General features: G+C 42.9%; 1 protein-coding gene across 3 annotated transcripts in view; it reads left to right on the top strand.

Annotated features, from left to right (window-relative positions):
- Positions 1 to 22,383, top strand: part of NAB2 (NGFI-A binding protein 2) — a 49,697-nt gene that overhangs the window by 17,216 nt on the left and 10,098 nt on the right. For all 3 annotated transcript variants that reach the window (XM_073576850.1, XM_073576853.1, XM_073576851.1), the window contains exons 2-5: positions 13,852 to 14,662; positions 16,953 to 17,086; positions 19,600 to 19,651; positions 21,949 to 22,063. In XM_073576850.1, the coding sequence (XP_073432951.1) occupies positions 13,852 to 14,662; positions 16,953 to 17,086; positions 19,600 to 19,651; positions 21,949 to 22,063 (1,112 nt within the window). The remainder of the gene's footprint in view (positions 1 to 13,851; positions 14,663 to 16,952; positions 17,087 to 19,599; positions 19,652 to 21,948; positions 22,064 to 22,383) is intronic.

The following is a 22,383-nucleotide window of genomic DNA, read 5'->3' as shown; positions in this document are numbered from 1 at the left end:
ATATACTGTAGCATTATGTGGAGCTCATCATATACTGTTTCAAACATTATATGGGACCAATGATTTTGTATGGAGAAATAGATGGGCCTCGTCATGAGATGTAAAAGTGAGGTATTTTTCATTGTACTATACCGCTATTTCTCTGCCGTATCGGAGCATGATGAGTTGTGGTATGTGTTAAAGGGGCGCTCTTTCGCCCAGGGCACATGAAAACCTGCAGCCAGCCCTCCCCCCCCACAAATTTAGCCAAATAACCCCCATTTTTCAGTGCGTAACTTGTATTATGAAGTTAATTAAGGTTGACAAGCTTAAGAAGAATTGATGCTTTTGGCATTCAAATGGGCACTGTAGGTGTGTTTCCTGTCCTCCTCTCACTGCCGACTTTTATTCCCCATTGACTTACATTGGGTTTCGTGTTTCGGGACGACCCCGACTTTTCCCTATAATCGGACGATCTTGCTCGACCCGACTTTTGGAAAAGTCGGGTTTCACGAAACGAAACGCGACCCTAAAAAACCAAAAGTCGCTCAACTCTAGTGACTAGTCATATGTATACAATTGACAGCTTATCCTCGACAGACATCTGAAATCATAGTCATACTTCCAAAGACCACACCAGCGGTTTTTGTTAATTGGCTCCATTGTTAGCAATCAGAAATGTGTCTGTAGTGTGTACATTAATATACTTCGTGATCGCATTCTGCTGTCATTCACAGTGCTGTTTTGTACCTTTCCTGAGACATGTGGCCACAATTGTGACCAGCCGCCTCGCACAGCGTCTTCTCTGTTGACCAGAAGTCGCTTTCATGAGACTCAGAACGAGGCTCTCATAGCCTTTCCTTAAGGCCTCGTTCACACGCTCAGCAGGTCTGTATTTGTGAACCAAAATCAGGAGAGGAACAATCAGAGGAAAACTACGGTATGATAGAAACACGTCACCACTTCTGTATTTATCATCCACTCCTGATTTTGGTTTGATCAAATACTGACCAAATACTGAACATGTGAACAAGGCCTAAGGGAGAAATTCTATGAGTCTGCAAGTCAGAGGAGTGGTCACATAATCCAGGAGGGGGACTAGACGAGCGCTGCAATTGGCAGAAGAGACAGCATCTAGTAAGTATTTAAATGCTCACACTACACACACTTGCAGCACTGGGGTCCTGAGTTCAAATCTCATCAAGGACAACAACTGCAAAGAATTTGTATATGTTCTCTCCATGTTTGTGTGGGTTTCCTTTGGGTTCTCCTGTTTCCTCCCAAACCAAAAGACATCACACAGATAGGGAATCTATATTTAATTTAAGTTTCTTTCTTTGAATGTTTATATAACGTCTTATTTCAAATGGGTATTTCTTCACTATTACAAATGCATTACACCAGTAAAAACTGGGGACCTAAGAGGTAATGTTTCTCCTTGGGAAGAGTTATAAGCCAGGCATGTCAGAGTGAGGAGACTTATAAGCCATACATGCTCCTCTGGGAAATATTATATGCAAATTGCCTCCAGAGAGAAAGAGGACTAGAACTCCAGTGCTATCTATTGGAAGTAGCAATCCTAAAAGTTAATATTGACCCTTTAAAGAACAAGTCAAGACTTTTAGGATTGCTGCTTCCTATAGGTGTCACTAGAGTTCCGGTCCTCTTCCTCTCTGAAGAAGCCGTTTGCACCAGTACAAACTGTGCTTCATTTTGTAGGAAGCGGAGATGGTTGTAGCTAATGGTTTTTGATAAAGATATTAGATATACTAGATTATGGCCCGATGCTATCGCATCGGGAGGATGCCATAGCATCACACCTCTTGCCATGTTAACCCTCCACACCCACACTCCTCTCACCTTTCACCATCTCCACTCACTCTTTCACTCCACATACGACCCCTTCTCTCACTCCGTCTCTCATACTCACGCCGTCATCGCCGCTGCTCCACGATCCCCGACATCTTCTTCCGCCGGCGCCATCCTGGATCCAGACGTTGTCCACGCCGGCAACATGTTCTTCCGGCGACGCCATCTTGAGTATCGTGAAATCCCGCGATATTCAAGATGGCGTCGCCGGAAGAACATGTCGCCGGCGTGGACGACGTCGGGATCCAAAATGGCGTCGGCGAAATCTCGCGAGTTTTCGCCGACGCCATTTTGGATCCCGACGTCGTCCTCGCCGGCGACATGTTCTTGCGGCGACGCCATCTTGACTATTGCGGGATTTTGCCGATCCAAAATAGCGTCGCCGCAGGAACATGTCGCCGGTGTGGATGCGGTCGGGATCCAAAATGGCGTTGGCGAAATCTCGCGAGATGTTGCCGACGCCATTTTGGATCCCGACATCCTCCATGCCGGCGACATGTTCTTGCGGCGACGCCATCTTGACTATCGCGGGATTTCGCCGAACCAAAATGGCGTCGCCGCAAGAACATGTCGCCGGCGTGGAGGACGTCTGGATCCAGGATGGCGGGGATCGTGGATCAGCGGCGATGACGGCGTGAGTATGAGAGACGGAGTGAGAGAAAGGGTCGTATGTGGAGTGAAAGAGTGAGTGGACGTGAGTGGAGATGGTGAAAGGTGAGAGGAGTGTGTGTGTTGAGGGTTAACATGGAAAGAGGTGTGCGGTGACGTCACCGGTTACAACTGGACGGAAGTTGTTACAACCGGAAGCTGCTTAGGGCATTTATTATTATAGATAGATGTATCACACCTATGTTTTTATGTGGATAAGATATTTACATAGTGAGCCTCAAGAAGGACAGTATTACTGATGTATGTAAAGTGCTATTGAAATAATAGTACTCTATTAATAAATAAAAAATTAATTATTATTACCTAAGTTATGTAGGTATGTGTTAGGTATGTAGTTGAAATCTACGTATGTTTGCCTAAATTTTTTTTGTTTTTGCCTTTTTTTTTTTAATCTATATATACCTATACCTATGTATATTTTTATGGATTTAAATATGTCTATGACATATATGTGAAAGAGATAATTAGTGTAAGATATATCTATCTGCTTAAAATATTTATATATATAACATATATCAAGCTATGTATAGAAGTCTTAGAAGTCTATTATCTATATCTATTTAGAATGTAACTATTATTTATATATCTATATATCTATCAATTCCAGGACCAACTTAAATAGTTTAAAGTAAGACATTTTTGTAAACGACATTTCTAGTGAAGATTTTTGGGCTATTAGGTAGCAATTGTCCTTGAAGTGGTGTATCCACCACTTTGACCCTAACGTTGCTGCGTTGCTTTACTCGGGAGAATGCAACATACAATTGTCCATGGGCAAATACAGGTTCGGGCAAAAAAATTCCAACTCGATTGAGGGTCTGTCCTTGGGATTTGTTAATGGTCATAGCAAAAGCAGGTTTTAGAGGAAACTGTCGACGTTTTAATTTAAAAGGTAACCCAGTTTCTGAAGGACACAAATCGATGCGTGGAATAAACACAATGTCTCCTTCAGCTGAGCCAGTAATCACTTTAGCCTGTATGATGTTGCGGAGTAAGGCAGTGACAATGAGGCGAGTGCGATTGCAGAGACCTTTCTTGGTGTTTAGGTTTCTTAATAGCATCACAATGGTGCCAATTTTAAGTTTTAAGAGATGTGATGGCATTCCTGATGGTGTCAGAGAGTTTAAAAATTCAACTGGGTAGTTTTCACATTCCTCTGCCTCATCAGCATCGACAGAATCATCACTTGTATATACAGTATAATCACCACTAATGCGATCCATTACTTTACAGTTCAGAAAATCGACGTCATCATTTTTCGGACATAGTATAGCATGTGATGCAGCAGTGTCGAGGCTTTGTTGGTCATTAACATCAATGCAAATATGGTCTCCAAAGATCTCGGTTACTATAGAGCCAGTGCAAAGCATGTCTGGAGGAATTTCAATGACATCCTCTCCAAGGTTATGTTCATTAGACAGCTCACCATTTCCAAGTTTAAGCAACCAAGTGCTGTATTCAGGATCAGTGGAGCGCATGTTGTTAATTAGCGGTAGTCTGGTAAAATGTTGCCAATGTTCTGAATATTTAATGCAGGAATCTACAATGTCTATTCTTGTTCCATGAGCGATGACGGGAAGACATTGTCTGAAGTCTCCTCCAAGAACAATAACTTTACCTCCAAATGGTGTTTTATTTTTTTCAGCAACATTTGTTGTCATGATGTCACGTAGAAGTCTATCTATCACATTCAATGCATGTTTTTGGACCATAGTGCACTCATCAATAATAAAAAGTTTTGTACTCTGTAAATGTTTTCCTGCATTTGTATCGTTTTTAATCCTGGAAACAGATGTTTCGTTGATCGGAATAGGTATGCCATATAGAGAGTGGATTGTTCGGCCTCCTTGTATCAAGTTAGATGCTATTCCTGTAGTTGCTGCAGGTGACACAATTTCTCCTTGTCCTCTTAAATGATGTGTAAGTAGATGGTATAGGTAGGTCTTTCCACTGCCACCAGGTCCATCGAGAAAAAAGCACTTTGGTATTAAACTGCTATTTTGTAAAGCTTCAGTAATGACATCATAGGCAAAAAGTTGCTCCTGATTAAGAGTTTCTTTCATCTCTGCAGCTTTTTTTAACTCATAATCCTTATCATATTGTTTAAGGAGTTGTTTAATATTTTTTGCTGGGCGTGGTAAATTATAATCAGCAAAAGTTTTTCCATGGACTATGAGGACATCTTGGACATCTTTCATAGCATATCCTTCACAATCAATACACTCTTCAGTGTTGCTGTGGTATGTATGACAATAGTCTTGTAAAAAATGGTCCTTAAATTCATTCCACAATTCAAGTGGATTACTGGGGGGGCCAAAAATACAGATATAAGCAAACATGTCTCTAAGTTGGGAAGGCATGTTAAGAATGCAAGCATCTGTTAAAGTATGTCTCCAGATGCTATCATCGAATAATAATCCAAGTGCTAACGCAGCATCCTTAAAGGTTTCATGCATAACTCCATTGACGGTTTTAATGCTGTCAAAACTGGTAGCAGCTTTTACATGCAGTAACAACAAACATAAATAATAGCGTTCTTGGTCTTTCACACTAACAGTATACATTCTTCCAATAACTGTGAGACCCCCTCGTTTTCTTTGTTCCCATGTGCCTTGTTTCCAAATGTAGTGTTCTGGAATTTCGCAGTAGAAATAGTTATGTGCATTGTGGTCGATCTTATTAAGGTTGAAATACGCCATAAGTGTAGAATTGGAATTGAGCTTTTGATGGATGTTGTCTGCAGAGTCATTCTCATGAAAATAGAGTGGTTGAGAATTAGGCAGATGTACGGCTAGGCGAATGATGGCATGAGATTGTTTATGCATAGGAAAAGCAAATATCCGCCATGCAGCCTCAGGTGCACTAACATATCTGGTATCCGTAAATTGGTGTGTTTCATCATGTTGGATGTTATTTTGGGAAATTTCAAGGTTGGCTTTGTCATGTCCTTTGTAAACGTATTTAAATAAATATTTTACACTTTGAATGGAAGCACATATTTCTACATTAATATGGCACTTGTATTTGGTGAGTAAAAATGGGTTATATGGAACTACCCATGAATTGTCAATCGTCTTAGAATGGTGTTCATATGTTTTGCCAATGGGTCTGCGGTAAGTGGGATAGCCATCCTTTTCTTTGATGGTATATGGTTGGTTTTGTTTTGGGAAACCTTTGCTACACTTTCCAAGATCCATACAGGGAGAATTAGGATTGTGTTCTCCACAGGGACCATGAATCATGTGTTGAAGAACGATGTTATGGAGCTGAGGGTAGATTGTTTCATCAGGTATTTCAGCCCAGACTATATTGTCTATGTCCGCCTCAGTCCGTAATTTAGACAGGCTGTCAAGAATAATTAAAATATGAGCGTGTGTGAGACCACGCTTCTGAAATTCAATGACATGGACCATTGCAGTGACGTTTCCAAATAATCCACTGCTAATGTCTTTTAAGAGGGATTCCAGTTTAATTTTAAAGACACGTGCAACCAAGTCTGGTCTGTGTTCAACACGCTGCCACGGTTCTAAATGTGTAGTAATCTCATTCCACTTAGGATTACATGTCATGGTGATAAATAGATCTGGTCGACCATACTTTGTAACAATAGCCATAGCATCCTGGTAGCGCTGCTGCATGTTTCTTGGACTGCCTTCAAAAGAAGATGGTAAAATGACGGTTTTCCCAATAGGGATGCCCTTTTGAACCGATTTTTTGAGTAGATGTTCTTGAAGGAGGCAGTAATCCTCCACTTTTAAATCTTTTTGGTGTTTGCGGATGTAATGTAGGCGATTAGCTTCGATTTTGACATAAGCATCTACTAAATATTGCTGTGTTAGCTTACCACCATTGAGGAGTGGATTAAAGTAATTTCTGACAGATAACATATAGCAATAGTATTGGAGTTGAGTGATCCTCCTCGAACTTTTGCCTTGTTGTTTGAGTCCATCATGCCATCCTTGGTCTCCATAAGGGAAAAATATTGGATAGAGGAGGGCATCCAAATTGCTATGGAGAATACTAATTTGTTGTGTTTTTGGAGCTAAAGGGTTATGGGGATCAGGTTTTAAATGAATTAATATGTCTCTATTGAAAGGTGGCTCACCATTGTCATTTTGAAACACGACTGCTACTTCACTGACAGTGGGATTATTGTAGCGTCGAGGGTCTTGAGTACGATCTTGTTTAATAGCCATAGTGATGTTTGGCATGACAGTTCCATTTTGTAGAGATTTAATTTTTTCTTGTTCTTCCACATCACGTAACATTTGATAAGCTTCCACAAAAGGATTAATAGTTTGGATTTGAAGGGCAATAATGTTCATCAATGTAGGATGACATTTTTGATTTTCTTTACATCGTAAGCGTTGTTCGTTTGCGGTAGTGGTATCGAGAATGTAAAGTTGGGCAAATGCGCGTTGCTGGTCATCTGAGGGATGTAGTGTTCCAGTTCTATGATAGATCTGGCCATGTATGCGGAAACAGTATGGGCCATATCCAGGAGGTGGTGAAATATTTGCACCCATGGAGGCAAAAGCAAAGGAACTGTTAATACTTCAAATATTATCCATGAAATTTTTGCTAAATTCACTTTGCCCTTTCAGCAAACGTGTAAAGACATCAGGATATTGTAGTATGGGTACATGGACTTTACCCTTCTGACAGCAGAGCGTAAAGTTGTTATCAGAAGGTATCTCTGCTACAAAATGCAAAGCTTCGCAATGCTCACATACATGGGTCATGTCACCACAGCTGTGTTCGGTAATACTATTTTCATCATTAGTGAAAATGTGAGGTTGTAGTAGAAGCGCATGTCCAACCGATGGGGTGCGCCTAGTTTTGAGACCAACGTATATTTGTCTTGCTTGCACTTTCTGCGGGCTAACTGCAGCTTGTATGTGAAGAAACTGTGCGTTGGTATTGAATGGTGGTATTGATAGGGCAGAAACAGATTGCTGATTAGTTATGTCAGTGAACGGCATATAGGATGAAGTGTGGTAGTAACTTGTTCCACATGCTGATGTGGAAGCATCCTGTCGTGAGTCTACTAATAATGATGAGGAAGAAGCCGTCTGTTGTTGGCGGTGATGGCGTGTAGAGGCTTCTTCAGCCAATGTAATAGATTTAGAGTTAGGGGATTCGTGTGTGAGACGACGGCGTTTATAAGCCTTAATCTTGTCAAGTCGATGCTGTTTTTCCTCAGGAGTCTCATTAGCACGGCGTTGTTTTTGTCGTAGTGCTAAAGCTGCTTTCCTTTCACTGGCATTGGCATACTGTGCATCGGTATTGAATGGTGGTATTGATAGGGCAGAAACAGATTGCTGATTAGTTATGTCAGTGAACGGCATATGGGATGAAGTGTAGCAGTAAATTGTTCCACATGCTGATGTGGAAGCATCCTGTTGTGAGTCTAATAATAATGATGAGGAAGAGGCCGTCTGTTGTCGGCGGTGACGGCGTGCAGAGGCTTCTTCAGCCAATCTTATGGATTTAGAGTTAGGGGATTCGTGTGTGAGGCGACGGCGTTTATAAGCCTTAATCTTCTCAAGGCGATGGTGTTTTTCCTCAGGAGTCTCATTTGAACGGCGTTGTTTTTGTCGTAGTGCTAAAGCTGCTTTCCTTTCACTGGCATTGGCATACTTTTTGTTATGACTCATGTTGGCACAGGTAAAGGAGTCTATTTGGCAGTTATCTGGCAGCGAAGAAGGCGTCCTGGAGTATTGTAGAGTAAACAGATACTAATTGACCCTGTAATTGCCCAGCAGTAGTTATGAAGTGGTAGTGGCAAATTGGCCCTGTAGTTAGACACCGGCAGAGGAGCAAGGCAGCAGTAGTTATGGCGGTAGAGGCAAATTGGCCCTGTAATTAGACACCGGCAGAGGAGCAAGGCAGCAGTAGTTATGGCGGTAGAGGCAAATTGGCCCTGTAATTAGACATCGGCAGAGGAGCAAGGCAGCAGTAGTTATGGCGGTAGAGGCAAATTGGCCCTGTAATTAGACACCGGCAGAGGAGCAAGGCAGCAGTAGTTATGGCGGTAGAGGCAAATTGGCCCTGTAATTAGACACAGGCAGTGAACAGTCAGAGGAGCAAGGCAGCAGTACTTATGGCGGTAGAGGCAAATTGCCTTGTAATTAGACACCGGCAGTAAACAGGCAGATGACCAAAGCAGCAGTAGTTATGGCGATAGAGGCAAATTGGCCCTGTAATTAGACACTGGCAGAGGACAAAGGCAGCAGTAGTTATGGCAGTATAGGCAAATTGGCCCTGTAATTAGACACCGGCAGAGGACAAAGGCAGTAGTTATGGCGGTATAGGCAAATTGGTCCTGTAATTAGACACCGGCAGAGGAGCAAGGCAGCAGTAGTTATGGCGGTACAGGCAAATTGGTCCAGTAATTAGACATCGGCAGTAAACAGGCATAGGACCAAGGCAGCAGTAGTTATGGTGATACAGGCAATGCCAAGTGTCCGCACAGCAAGTCGGCGTGAGGTAAATGACGCAATTTCACGAATGCAAGATGGCGTCGGCGAAATCTCGCGAGATTTCGCCGACGTCGTTAACACCTCTTGCCATGTTAACCCTCAACACACCACACCGCCTCAACACACACTCCTCTCACCTTTCACCTCCACTCAAGTCCACTCACTCTTTCACTCCACATACGTTCCTTTCTCTCACTCCGTTTCTCATACTCACACCGTCATCGTCGCTGCCCCGACATCTTCCTCCGCCGCCGCGATCCAGGATCCAGACGTTCTCCAGGCCGCCGACATGTTCTTGCGGGACGCCATCTTGGATTTCGTGAAATCCCGCGATATTCAAGATAGCGTCGCCGCAACAACATGTCGCTGGCGTGGACGACATCGGGATCCAAAAAGATGGCGTCGGCGAAATCTCTCGAGATTACGCCGACGCCATTTTGGATCCCGATGTCGCCCACGCCAGCGACATATTCTTGCGGGACGCCATCTTGGATGTCGTGAAGTCCCGTGATATTCAAGATGGCGTCGCCGCAACAATATGTCGCTGGCATGGGCGACATCGGGATCCAAAATGGCGTCGGCGTAATCTCGCGAGATTTCGCCGGCGCCATCTTTTTGGATTCCGATGTCGTCCACGCCAGCGACATATTGTTGCGGCGACGCCATCTTGAATCTCGCGGGACTTCACGACATCCAAGATGGCGTCCCGCAAGAACATGTCGGCGGCCTGGAGAACGTCTGGATCCTGGATCGCGGCGGCGGAGGAAGATGTCGGGGCAGCGACGATGACGGTGTGAGTATGAGAAACGGAGTGAGAGAAAGGAACGTATGTGGAGTGAAAGAGTGAGTGGACATGAGTGGAGGTGAAAGGTGAGAGGAGTGTGTGTTGAGGCGGTGTGGTGTGTTGAGGGTTAACATGTGCGTGTGTGTGTGGTGACGTCACCGGTTACAACTGGACGGAAGTTGTTACAACCGGAAGCTGGTTAGGGCATTTATTATTATATAGATAGGTTAGAATTTACAGGGTCCAACTGACTGTAGTGAAATGTGTATGTGTATGCATGTATGACCAACAGTAAATTAACATCTGTCCTCAGACTGCAGCTCTCCACACAGGTCATGACCTCATGTTGTCCTGAGAAGGCAGTCTCCTTTCTCCAATCTCACCAGGGGGTTTTACTGAGAGCCACAAAGTGGTAACATTTCACACCTTCCAGCTCTTTTGATGGAGAGATGCCAGTTGCAGCCTGACACTATCTATCTATGAGAAAGGTCACACAAATAGTGTTCAAAGAAAAATAATGTATTCATTGGTAGCATAGCCATGGTCCAGTCACAAACCAAGTATTAGAATATTAACATTAGAGGCTGATCTAGAAATCCGATCTCCAAGTTAATCTATAAATTAGGCCTGTACGCATAGAAACCTGTTCACAGTGAGGGGCAGCCTAGCTGTTGTGCTCCATTTCATATTCCCCCCTCCCTCGGGGAAAGAATACCAGACTGCAAAGTTCGATATTACTGTAAGTTTTCTCCCTTTATTTTATCACTGTTTTTGCATATTTGTATGTCACTTTTTATTTCCGTTTTTATATAATTTTTATTGTAAGCACTGTACCTTTTATATTAAAGCTTAAAACTTTAAGTCTGAACCTTATTGCTCTAAAGAATCCATAGCCTTAGAGTGTGTGCTCCTGGTGATTGGCACATAGTAGTATTTCCGGGACTCATCGCCCGTGTGTTCGGTGAATGGTGGCAGTGTGTATGAGCGGGGTGTGTGGTCTGTGTTGGGGTGTGATTTATGCTCCCACTGCACCATAGAACAGAGGTTGAATGCTGGACTGTGTGAGAGGAGATGGATTAACCCTTGTAGGCACAACCCCAAGTTACGTGCTGAGAAGCAGGTACGTGACAAATTGGTGGCAGCGGTGGGATATACAAATATATCCTTCTCTGGTAATCCGTGACAAATTGGTGGCAGCAGTGGGATATACGAATATATCCTCTCTGGTAATTCTTGACACTGACCAAAATACATCTGGTCACCTAAAGCAAAAACCCATGTTGAATTTGCTTTAAGAGCTCATTCACATGTCAGTTTTTCACGTACTGTACCATTTTTTTCATGACTAGCACTTGTACCTGTGACACTCTATGGGGATGTTGACCTGTCAGAATTTTTCTGAGTGGTCGGATCTTACTTAGCAATAAAAGTCTAAAGAAGTTGGAGAAACTTTTTTTCTCATCAGTGAGAAAAACTGATGAAACTGACCAAATTCTGGTGAAAATCACTAAGGAATCTTGCTTTGTTTTTCTTGTATGCCAATAAAACTAATGTCTGAATGAGGCCTAATGAGTACGTTTTATAACTGCTTGTATAAGAGCTTCAGTTTTTCACGTAGTAGTTCAATCCGTGTTTTTCATGGATAGAACTCATGCCTATCACAGTCTGGAAGTCTGTTCACATGTCCGTGGTCTGCAGAAAATCATGGAGACATGTCAAATTTTGATCCCAGTCATGGATCAATCTTGTCTGCGCAAGTCTATGGGTCAATGGTCGGACAATCAGTGATCATACATCCCAAAACCTGTAGAAAGGTGTTAAATGATGTTTATTGGAAAACTTTGGTAATTTGTAATGACTACAAGTTGTATTTGGATATCACAACTTCTTGAGGTGTCTCCGGTACATGAGTGTAGTGCAGTCGTGCAGTTGTTTCTCCGGATTTTTATTCTCTGAGTATATCAGCAGGCTAGAGTTATTTTCCATCTCAATGATCTCGTGCATAAAATGTTAATTAAAGCACTGACTACAGAGGTATAAAACATACCCTCAGCCCCGGCATGTGGGAGATAATAGCTTTATTAATATTCTCAGAAATGTACATTTCTTCTCCAGTTCCCGTATACAACAAAAATGTAATGACACCTTAGGCAAAATAGCAGAAGAAACACATTTTTCATAAAACATAGGTTTCGCTTAGACAACTTCACCCTTCCAATCAGTCGGCTGTGGCTGTGTACCAAGCGGGAACGTAATAATATAACACATACTACAATGCTGGCGATGTTTGTAAATTCAAATACCAGAACATAAAAATAATAAAAAAACACATACCATGCGGAAACAGCCTAAGGCCTCTTTCACACTTCCGTTTTTTACAATCAGTCAAAATCCGCCAGGTTTAGAAAAAAACGGATCCGCAATTTTTTTTTGCGGATCCGTTTTTTTCCCCATTGACTTTCATTATTGGCGGATCTTGACGGATTGCCGTCCGTTGCATCCGTTTTTGTGCGTATCCGCCATAATGTTGCTGTCCGTCAACATCCTCAACTCTCTCTCTCTCTCTCCCTCTCCTTCCCGGCCAGCGGTTCCTTTAAATTTCCTCATTTTGCGGATCCGTCAAAAAACGGATCCTGTGGCATCCGTTCACATCAGTTAAGAACGGATCCGCTTGTTCGCCTTTTTGGCGGATTTTAACTGACACAAAAAACTGAAGTGTGAAAGAGGCCTAACCAAGATCAGTCACTTACTAGGCTGTGTGTTGCTGTTTCAGTACAATCAGTATTTTATCAACAAGAGATTATCATTACAGGACAAGCTCCCTCGTGCCTCCTAGTCCAACCACCTTCTCAGCACTGAATAACAGCTGTCACTATACAATGTGCACAAAAGCTGTGGCGTCTGTGGGATTATATCTCAGACCAACAACCAGCTGCTAGATCTGCAGCTGAGAAAACTGTGACTATCATAACTGCTGCACCCAGTAAACTAAGTGATACATCACTGAAATCAGTATCTCTGTCCTTAACCCATGTCAGATTACATAGCAAAAACCTGCTCACAGATTCCCTTTATCAGTTGTGGTGAATCCATTTCTGAATAAATACTTGCAAATTTAAATGGCTCACATTGAGTTTTTTCGGGTTTTTGGGAGTTCTTTAAATTTGAAGGTAAAAAATAGCCTAACGTTGCGGACCATCAACAATAAAGAAAAGCAAAAACCAAGATTGGACTAATTAAAGAGGTTAGAATGAAATACTGACAGCCTATACTTATTAGAGGTCATTGCTCTGGACGCGGCTGACAATAGGATTTTTATTTGAATAATATATGAATAATAATATAATAATATATGAAAAGTGATTTTATAATTTTATTTTTAGCGAAGATCAATATTTGATTGATGTGGAACATAAATGTGAAACCTAGCGTTTTGCAATATATTTGTATTACTTTTATGCTGCTTTCAGATATTTTCAGCTCATGTATATTTTTAATCTTACTAGAAAAAACTGCTTCTTACCGACCCAATAAATTTTTAATAATTCTAATACTTTGCCAATTATGTTGATTTTATTGTTTAAGAAAATATTCAAAAAAATGATTTATTAAGGCAAAAAGGCAGCTTGCTGACAGTTTCCAAGTGACAGAGGTTAGAAGAGTTAATTTGAGTTAATCTGGTAATTCGAAAATATGAAATTATAAAAATAAGGAAATGGTTGCACTCAATTGCATTAAGGCATATCAAATATGAAATATATGAAATGTGAATAGCATAATGGCTTTTCATATTTCACATTTCATATATTTCATATTTGATATGCCTTAATGCAATTGAGTGCAACCATTTTCTTATTTTGATATGTAAGCTGTTTTTTGGTATGCACCTATTCAGACTAGGATGTGCCGTCAGTTTTTTCTGTTACTTATGAAATTATATCATCGAAACAGGTTCTATGGAAAAACAATAATTATAATTTACTGTACTTTTTATTATTTTTAGAACTTTTTTGCTTCCTGTTACTATTTCCTGTTTTCACATATTTTTTTTATTCTTTTGACCTGTAGGATCATTGCAGAAACCACTTCACTCCCACGTACCCTGGGGGAGCTGCAGCTGTATCGCGTTCTCCAGAGAGCCAACTTGCTAGGTTATTATGATACCTTCATCCAGCAGGGAGGTGATGATGTGCAGCAGCTATGTGAGGCCGGAGAAGATGAGTTCTTGGAAATTATGTCCTTGGTTGGCATGGCTACAAAGCCATTACATGTCAGACGACTCCAGAAGGCCTTACGAGATTGGGCTACTAATCCAGGACTATTTAACCAGCCACCACTAAACAGTGTCCCTCTTAGTACCAGTATACCATTGTTCAAGATATCGGAAACAATGGGCAGAGTAGCTCGACCATGTAATGGTCATATTAGCAACATCGAAACATTGAGCAAAGGCATTGGTGGCTTCGTTCTTCCAGAACAACAAGAACAGCATGGCAAACGATCTCCGTCACAACTGGACAACAGACCATGGGCAGTGCAAGTGTCTCCAGAACTAAATGAAGGCGATGATGAAGAACTGGAGGATGATGAAGATGGGAGAGGAACACAATATGCAACAGCAGGTGAAAGATTAGACCCTGAGTTAGTACAGGTGATATCTGACAGTGTCGAGAGGCTGATGAAAGGCTTGCCTCGGGGAGATGTTGCCGAGGCCAGGTCCATGCTGAAAATAAACAAAAAATTAGGACGATCGCTAGGACACATCTTTCAGATACCAGACGGAGGGCCGAGAAAAGAAAGGGAGATTCGGAGACACAGTGCTATCTATGGAAGGAGTGACTCCAAGAGGCGTGAAGGAAAAAGGCTTACTCTGCATGAGGTTAGCAATCTCATTTACTTCAAAGTCCTATAAATTGACATTGAAAACATTTTATTCTAATTGAAAGGGTTTTTCCAAGATGCAAAATAATGAACTAAATGGAGGAAGTGGCTTAAAATAGTAAGAAACTCTGACACACCCCATGTCACTGTGCCACTGCTCCAGCGCTTCCCACTAGTTTGTAATCACTTTCCCGCATGAGTATGAACCTAATGATTGATTACAGTGGTCAGGTGGGTGGATGGGCACATCATTGCTGTACCACGATAAACAAAGACCACTGGAGGTGGGGCAATCAAGCAACAGTAGATCTATAATCTGTAGGGTTTTTTTTCTTATTTTATACCATTTTCTCAATTTAATAGACTAGGGATTGACAAAAACCCACACAGGGTATTAACTAAATGCATGTGGATTTATTGCGCTCACTTTATGATGCTGTGAAACCATTCCAATTAAATAGCCTTAGATAACAATACCCCAGCTGCTGCTGCTCCGCAGGTTGGATAGACCAACGTCAATACGTACCAAAGGGAGAAATGCAGGTGTGCCGCGCTGCTGGTAAGGCGTTCACAGGATCCAGGTGAATAGGAATAGATTGTAGTTTATTCCCAACGCGTTTCTAGGTCAAACGGACCTCTTGCTCAGGGGATAACAATAAAGAGTATGGTTTGACCTAGAAACGCGTTGGGAATAAACTGCAATCTGTTCCTATTCATCTGGATCCTGTGAACTCCTTACCAGCAGCGCAGCACACCCACATTTCCACTTCTCCCTTTGGTACATTTTCTCCATTTAGTACATTTTCTTTAGACCTTAGAAACCCCTTTAACTCCATAGGCCATCATTGCTATGCTCGCTCAAGCTGTTCATACTCATTAATGTGATAAATCTGATCCCCACAAAAACAATTCAGTTGTACAAATGGTGCCGTACATATACGGGCATAGTGTTCAACCCAAAATTTATTTAAAGGGGAATTGTCACTTCCTGATGTTAAAGGGGTTTTCAATTACTATGATATTGATGACTTGTGCTCAGGATAGGTAATTAATGTTAGATCGGTGGGGGGCCGACACTCACCACTCCCACCCATCGGGGAAAAAGTTCTTGAAGACAACAAAGGAGGCCATACACAAATAACTAATAAGTTATCCCACTTCTTTTTGCGTGCGTGGGATTTATCATATGTAATATTTATATTATAGTAATATGTTACATAATCCTAGAATATGATTACTTTTTATATCCACATTATGAATAAGAAGGTGCAACACTGCCAATGAAAACTCCTACAATGCAGCATATCTAATGCATTAGTCTCTGAAATGAGCCGATCCGCGCAGTCTCCCTTCATGCTTGCATCACGATAACGCGGGAGAACTCATATACTGTGAGGGGGCGGAAGGACAGAGCAGTGCCAGCTCATCTCAGAGCCTTAGAAATGAACAATTGTCATATAAAGCAACGGAAGCCCTAAATAGCCGTCACGCCATTATTTTCAGCATTTCATGTATTGCCGTTTAAATAAAAAATATTAAACCAAATATATAAGGGACATTTCAAGCTTCTATTTGCTTACCTTAAGCCGGGATGAGACCTGCGAGAAGCTCGCACGAGGCTCACATCTCAATACCCGGCACTCGGGACCGGAATATGCGGCTGCATAGAAATACATGCAGCCGCACACTCTGGTCCCGAGTGCCGGCGGCAGTGCCGGGTATTGATGCGAGTTTCTCACATCACACTCGCAAGTGTGTCCCCGGCCTAACAGCTGTACTTTTTTTTATAAATAGTAAATTGCAAAATTGCTTATATTTCAAGAACTATCTGACAATACAAATGCCATCTGAGAGCAGCATGGTGTAGGGGCACTTACTAGGCTGCTTGGTGTAGTTTGGATAGAATCCCTGTTTTCTCTGCTGTATATATAGCCAGAATGCTGAGCTGTGTATAACCCTGCCCACAGCCCTGATTGGCAGCTTCCTGTGTATACTGTGCGTTGTCATCCAGCGGCCAATCAGGTTTACACAGATTAGCCTGACTGGTTTTCACAAGACACCTAGTCCAGCAGTGATTATCTCCTGCTGAGAAAATACTGATTGTATTGAAACTACAGCACACAGCCGAGTACATGACCCTTCTCTGTAATTAGGGTCTCTGCCCCTACATTATGCTGCTCTCAGATTAAATAGCAAAAGCAACTAATGATAAATTATTCATACATGCTCTTGCTGTTTCCAGACTTTCCTCTTTGACCATATTCATTGTCTTTTATATCTGTCATCAGCTAACAATAAATGAGGCCGCAGCTCAGTGTTGTATGAGGGACAACACCCTGCTCCTTAGGAGGGTAGAGCTGTTCTCACTAGCAAGACAAGCTGCCCGGGAGAGCTCCTACTTGGCATCTCTGAAGTGCTCCAGGTGAGTCTTCATCCAGTGTCTGAGTAGTGCATGTTACATCATTGGCCATCATTTTCTCAGTTCTGTAGATTTACTACAGTATTATCATGCTTACCCTTATCTGCAGGAGGGTAGCGTGACCGGTCAGCGGTCCCGGCGTCAGCGTAGCAACTCAGACCACGGGGCTGTCAGAGGGGTCTGTGTAGAAGTATGGTTTGGGAGGTCGCAGGACCTGTGGAAGGGGCGGAGCACTGGTAGAAGCGCTCAGAGGCTGCAGGACCTAGCACCACGTGACCTGTGACGTCAGAGGGGGCGGAGCTTATCACAGGGACGCTGAGGTGACGGGCAGGGGGCTCAGAGAGCCAGGGTTTTATACAGTAGCGATGGTCAGACAATCCAGAAGTCATACACAGGAGGAGCAATGCGGTACAGAATCAGGCAGAACAAGAATGGTCAGGCAAGCAGGAGGTCAGGCACGGGTCGGGCTGCACGGTACAAAATCAGAAGGCGAGAGACAAAACCAGAAACCAGACCAGATCATACACACCATAGACACGGGAACAGGCGAGAGGCACTTAGCATAGACAGGGTCGGACACACTCAAGTATGAAGTATAAACGACAGGGAAGGTTGCTCGCCTGTGGCCATAAATACCCTCCCTGAGGTCTAAGAGAGGCTCTAACCATTAACCCTTCGCTTGTCAGACCAAAATTCCAGATACCATGACAAGTATCCAAAGCATTGCACTATTTCCACAACAATAGATCATTGGTTAATATTGTTTGCTGAGTGGGCAAGTTTGGGTAGCTTGGGCTGCGAGGTTACATCTCATAAAGGCTATGCTCCCACTCCATTAAGGGGTTTTCTAGGACTATAATTTTGCTGGCCTAGCCTTCCGATCGGATTAGTTGAGATCCGAATCCTGGCACCTCCATCATTCAGGTGACTGAAGTGGCTTCAGCGCTCTGGCAAGTGACTTGTGCCCTTACTTGTTTATCAGACACAACACTACTGTACATTAGGGACAGATGTTCCTGGCAGTACATATACTTGTCCAGGATAGACCATCAATATCATAGCCCCAGAACACCCCCTTTAAAGCTGAAAACCATATAGTGCACGTTATCCATGCAGTTATAGCATTCCTTGTCTAAATTCTTGAAAACCAACCTGGGTTATTCACTACACTTGTTTGATGTTGACCTTGATCAGATGCTGGTGGTAGATCCATTCAAGGATAAGGTATTGTGCTGTAATCTATTACTCGCTGTTGCTCGGCCAAAAAACTGTCCCTTCTGACTTCCCCAAACACAGGAACATTTGGCTCAGCCGAGCATTTCTGTATTGTCTGTGAGAAAGCCACTGCCATACTCTTTTGGCAGCAGCCTATCTCTTTGAGAGCAAAAGGATCGGCCATCGGCTATCCGGACATACCAAATCCTTCTCTACCCTGACAACATACAGTTTGTCTACTATGTCACCACCCCCATTAAGTTGGACTACATGACGATTTTGCTGATCTTTATGGCTGTGGCTGGCATTAGTCTAATGTGTATAGGAGTCAAAAGTCTTTAATGTTTTCCATTAGTCTGCCGCCCATACCCAGTGGGTCCACGTCAAATATTTCTTGGCCTACAATTTATATTTTATAGCTTTATCATAAAATGCTGAGTTAAAAATGACTTGCCACCAAATCAAATGTCTCTATTTTCTACTCTTATTTTTTGCCCATTCTCCCCTATTAAGGTTTTAATATTTTTTTAAATCCATCATACAGTTCCAGAGATATGGACCTTTTTATTTAGTGCTATTTTTTATGTTCTTTACAAAGGGGCACCAACTAAAAAGGCCCATATCTCTGGAACCGTATGACGGACTAAGGCTAGTTTCACACTAGCGTTCTCGGGCGCAGCGCAGGGCCGCCGCTTAGCTCCGCCCCTGGCCGTGCCCCCTCCGGTCAGCTCCTCCTAGGATCGCATGACGCTGCATGCGATCAGCGTACCGTATATTTGGCGTTGGGTACGCTGACCGTGTGCTGGTCTGATTTTGCTGGCGCTGCGCCCAGCGCACAAAAAACGTGCTGTGTTGCATTTTTGTGCACTAGGCGCAGCGCCAAAAGGGCGCAGCGCCAGCAAAATCAGACCAGCGCACGACCAGCGCACGGTCAGCGTACCCAACGCTAACTATACGGTACGCTGATCGCATGCAGTGTCATGCGATCCAAGGAGGAGCTGATCGGAGGAGGCGCGGCTGGGGGCGGAGCTAAACGGCGGCCCTGCGCTGCGCCCGCGAATGCTAGTGTGAAACTAGCCTTACAGAATACAAAAACCGGAATACTCAAGGTAGCAATGGGAATAAAACAAGAGCAATAACTGGACTAACAGGTCGTCTTTAATATATAGGTCAATGCAGAAGCAGAGAGCTCAAGTTTTGAAAGTTCTATAGTTTTGGAGTGCACATAGGACATGTTGTGACTTATCTGAATAGACTTTATTGTTGTTTTAAGATATTAAAATCTCAAAAATCTCTTTTAGGTTAAATCCTGAAGAGACAGGTGCACCACAGGCAAAAATACCAAAGCAAGAGGTAATAGCAATAAATGAGAGAGATTGACATATCTTTAAAAAAACTAGTGGGTCTGTTATTTTTAATTTAAATGTATGTAATATTTTATGTTTTAATATTTTATACATTTTATAACTGGACAGTAGCTCTTTCCTTCCCTTCCAGCAGCCTGGATTCCCCCTTTCCTTGCCTGCAAGCTTTTGTAAATGTTCAGAATCCCACTCAATTCATCTAGAATGAAGTGATAACTAGGAAATTTGAGCGAGGGGGATGTGGCTGCCGCTGCTCTCTCCCTGTGTCTGCAAACCTCAACTCCTCTAACTAGATCTCCCCCTTATCCAGCTTATGATATGGTAAGGGGCACAGTGCGGTAGTCTTGGCCGAGTGGCTGCTGTTCTCCCACACCCTGGCACCCTACAAGCAAATGATGTCCTGTTGTGTTGTTTGTCTTCAGTGGATAACTCACTTTTGGTCTTTAAGATTCCGTCTGTTCCGCAATCCAGATTCCTGATGCTACCACATAGTCAATCTCAGACTCTTAATCCATTTTCAACAATTCAACTTTACTCAGTAGTTCAGTCTTAGCCACGGATACAGCACAATTTGTTAGACTAGTATTAGTTTCTTGAGCCTGCGCTATCCCTTCCTTTGCTGGCACTCCTTGTCCCTGGGATATTCTGCCCCGTATTGCAGCTTCCCAGAATCCCAACCCGATTCCTATCCATGAATTCCTTTTGGAGATGAAAGCAAGGTTGGCTCTTCCATACCTTTTTCAGGCCAAGGGATGTTCACCTAAATATATCGCGGCCGTTCTCATACTGTGTTTCCCCTCCGTTTCCTTAGTATCCATGTGACCTTCAGCACTCTGGCCCTGAACCACTACTCCAATAATTCTTATCTCCATGAATCAATAATGTCTTTCACAATAAATATAACCCGGAAAAACTTCCCCTTATAATACAAGTTCCCCTCCCTAACTCAGGCTGTTCCTATCTATGCTATTACCTTAGTGAACCTAACCACTTTCTGCACTACAGTGCCTTCCATTGTACTTCCCAGTCCTACTCCTAACTATACTTATCACTATATCTTATCCTTATATCTATGTCCTAATTTCTTACTCTAAGGGTCCTGTCACACATAGCGACGCACTAGCGATCCCAACAACGATATTACCTTGTCAGGATCCCTGGTGTGTTGCTACATGATCGCTGGTGAGCTGCCAAACAGGCAGCTTCACCAGCGATCAGCACCAGCGACAGGAGGGTAACAAGCGACGCACGTCGCTAAGTTACCGACTGTGTACCTTAGTTACCAGCGCGCTGGTGCAGGGAGCTGGTAACCAAGGTACACATCGGGTTTCTAAGCAGCGCGCGGCACTTAGAAACCCGATGTGTACCTTGGTTACCAGCTCCCTGCACCAGCACGCTGGTAACTAAGTTACACATCGGGTTTCTAAGCCCTGCGCGCCGCTTAGAAACCCGACGTCTACCTTAGTTACCAGCGCGCTGATCACTGGTCTCCCGCCTGTTACACGCAGTGATGCGTGCTGGCCATCGGGAGATCAGCGATCAAAAAAATGTCTTGGCCATTCCAGGACGATCAGCGATAACCAGCAGGGGGGCCGGTCGCTGGTCAGTGTCACACACAGCGATCTCGCTGGTGAGATCGCTGTTGAGTCACAAAACTTGACGCTATGTGTGACGGGGGCTTAATACTTTCCCTAGTCTTAGCACATTAACACTCTTATAGAAATACATTTGAGTAATAAACATGAGTCATCCACAAGAAAACCGTTATCAAAATACAGTATATAAGCATTCTACAGCATTATTCACATTGCTAAGACAAGAGTACCCATTTTATTAGGAATGTCCCTGACATACTCTTACAATATTACAGATTAAAGTAGGACCTTGTAGAAAAGATTTGAGACTGACAAGTAGGTAAATGCTTGATGTCTGCTTCTTCCTATCATGTGTATTGTGAAATGATTCTAGGAAAAATAGGGATCACATCTCTGTCATGTTCCCATGCTAAAATAGATGAGTATGTGATCTGGAGCATCTGCTGGAACGTCTTTCACATGTGTCCACAAGACAGGAGGCCCTGAACACATGAATAATCAGGAACAGGGTACTATATGAGTTCACGTTTGTGCCAAATTAAACTACTATGGGCCCCAAAATGAGTCCCGAAAGATTTAATTGCTGATATATGGGACAGGATAGGATGAAGGTGGGGTATCATTCTATGTTCAATGGTACTGTACATTCGTTATCTTAAATAACATTGGGGTAATTACATTTTATGATCAGGTTGTGGACAACCCACTGCAAGGGGAATCAGAAAGTGTAACTACATCTGCAAGACACAGCTTGGAAGAAGACAGCGGTAGTGTCTCTGGGGAAAGCATGGACGGTCATTTGCAAGGTGAGATCTGCAGTTTTCATACACTCTTGGAATATATGAGTTGTTTATATGTGCATTGCCTAGAACTTTGGTTGCAGTGGCACATATAGAAAATAGTGGCTCTAAAATATAGCTCAAAATGAGCCACTATTATGGTGGCACATTTTTCCACCCAGGCTAAAAGGGTTTAGTGTTTTTTCCATCCTCACACTTTCATCATAAACCATTGGCCAGTTTCTAATAATGCGGAGGCTTTACACCCTGGTCCCGAAGCCTAGAGGGTCCCAAAAGGTCCACTTGACACATATGAGAAGATTAATACTAATAAAAAATAATTGGGA

Source organism: Dendrobates tinctorius, unplaced genomic scaffold, assembly GCF_039654945.1.
Source record: "Dendrobates tinctorius isolate UK_male_01 unplaced genomic scaffold, ASM3965494v1 ptg000051l, whole genome shotgun sequence".
Lineage (NCBI taxonomy): Eukaryota > Metazoa > Chordata > Amphibia > Anura > Dendrobatidae > Dendrobates > Dendrobates tinctorius.
This window is presented reverse-complemented; position numbering and strand designations above follow the sequence as displayed.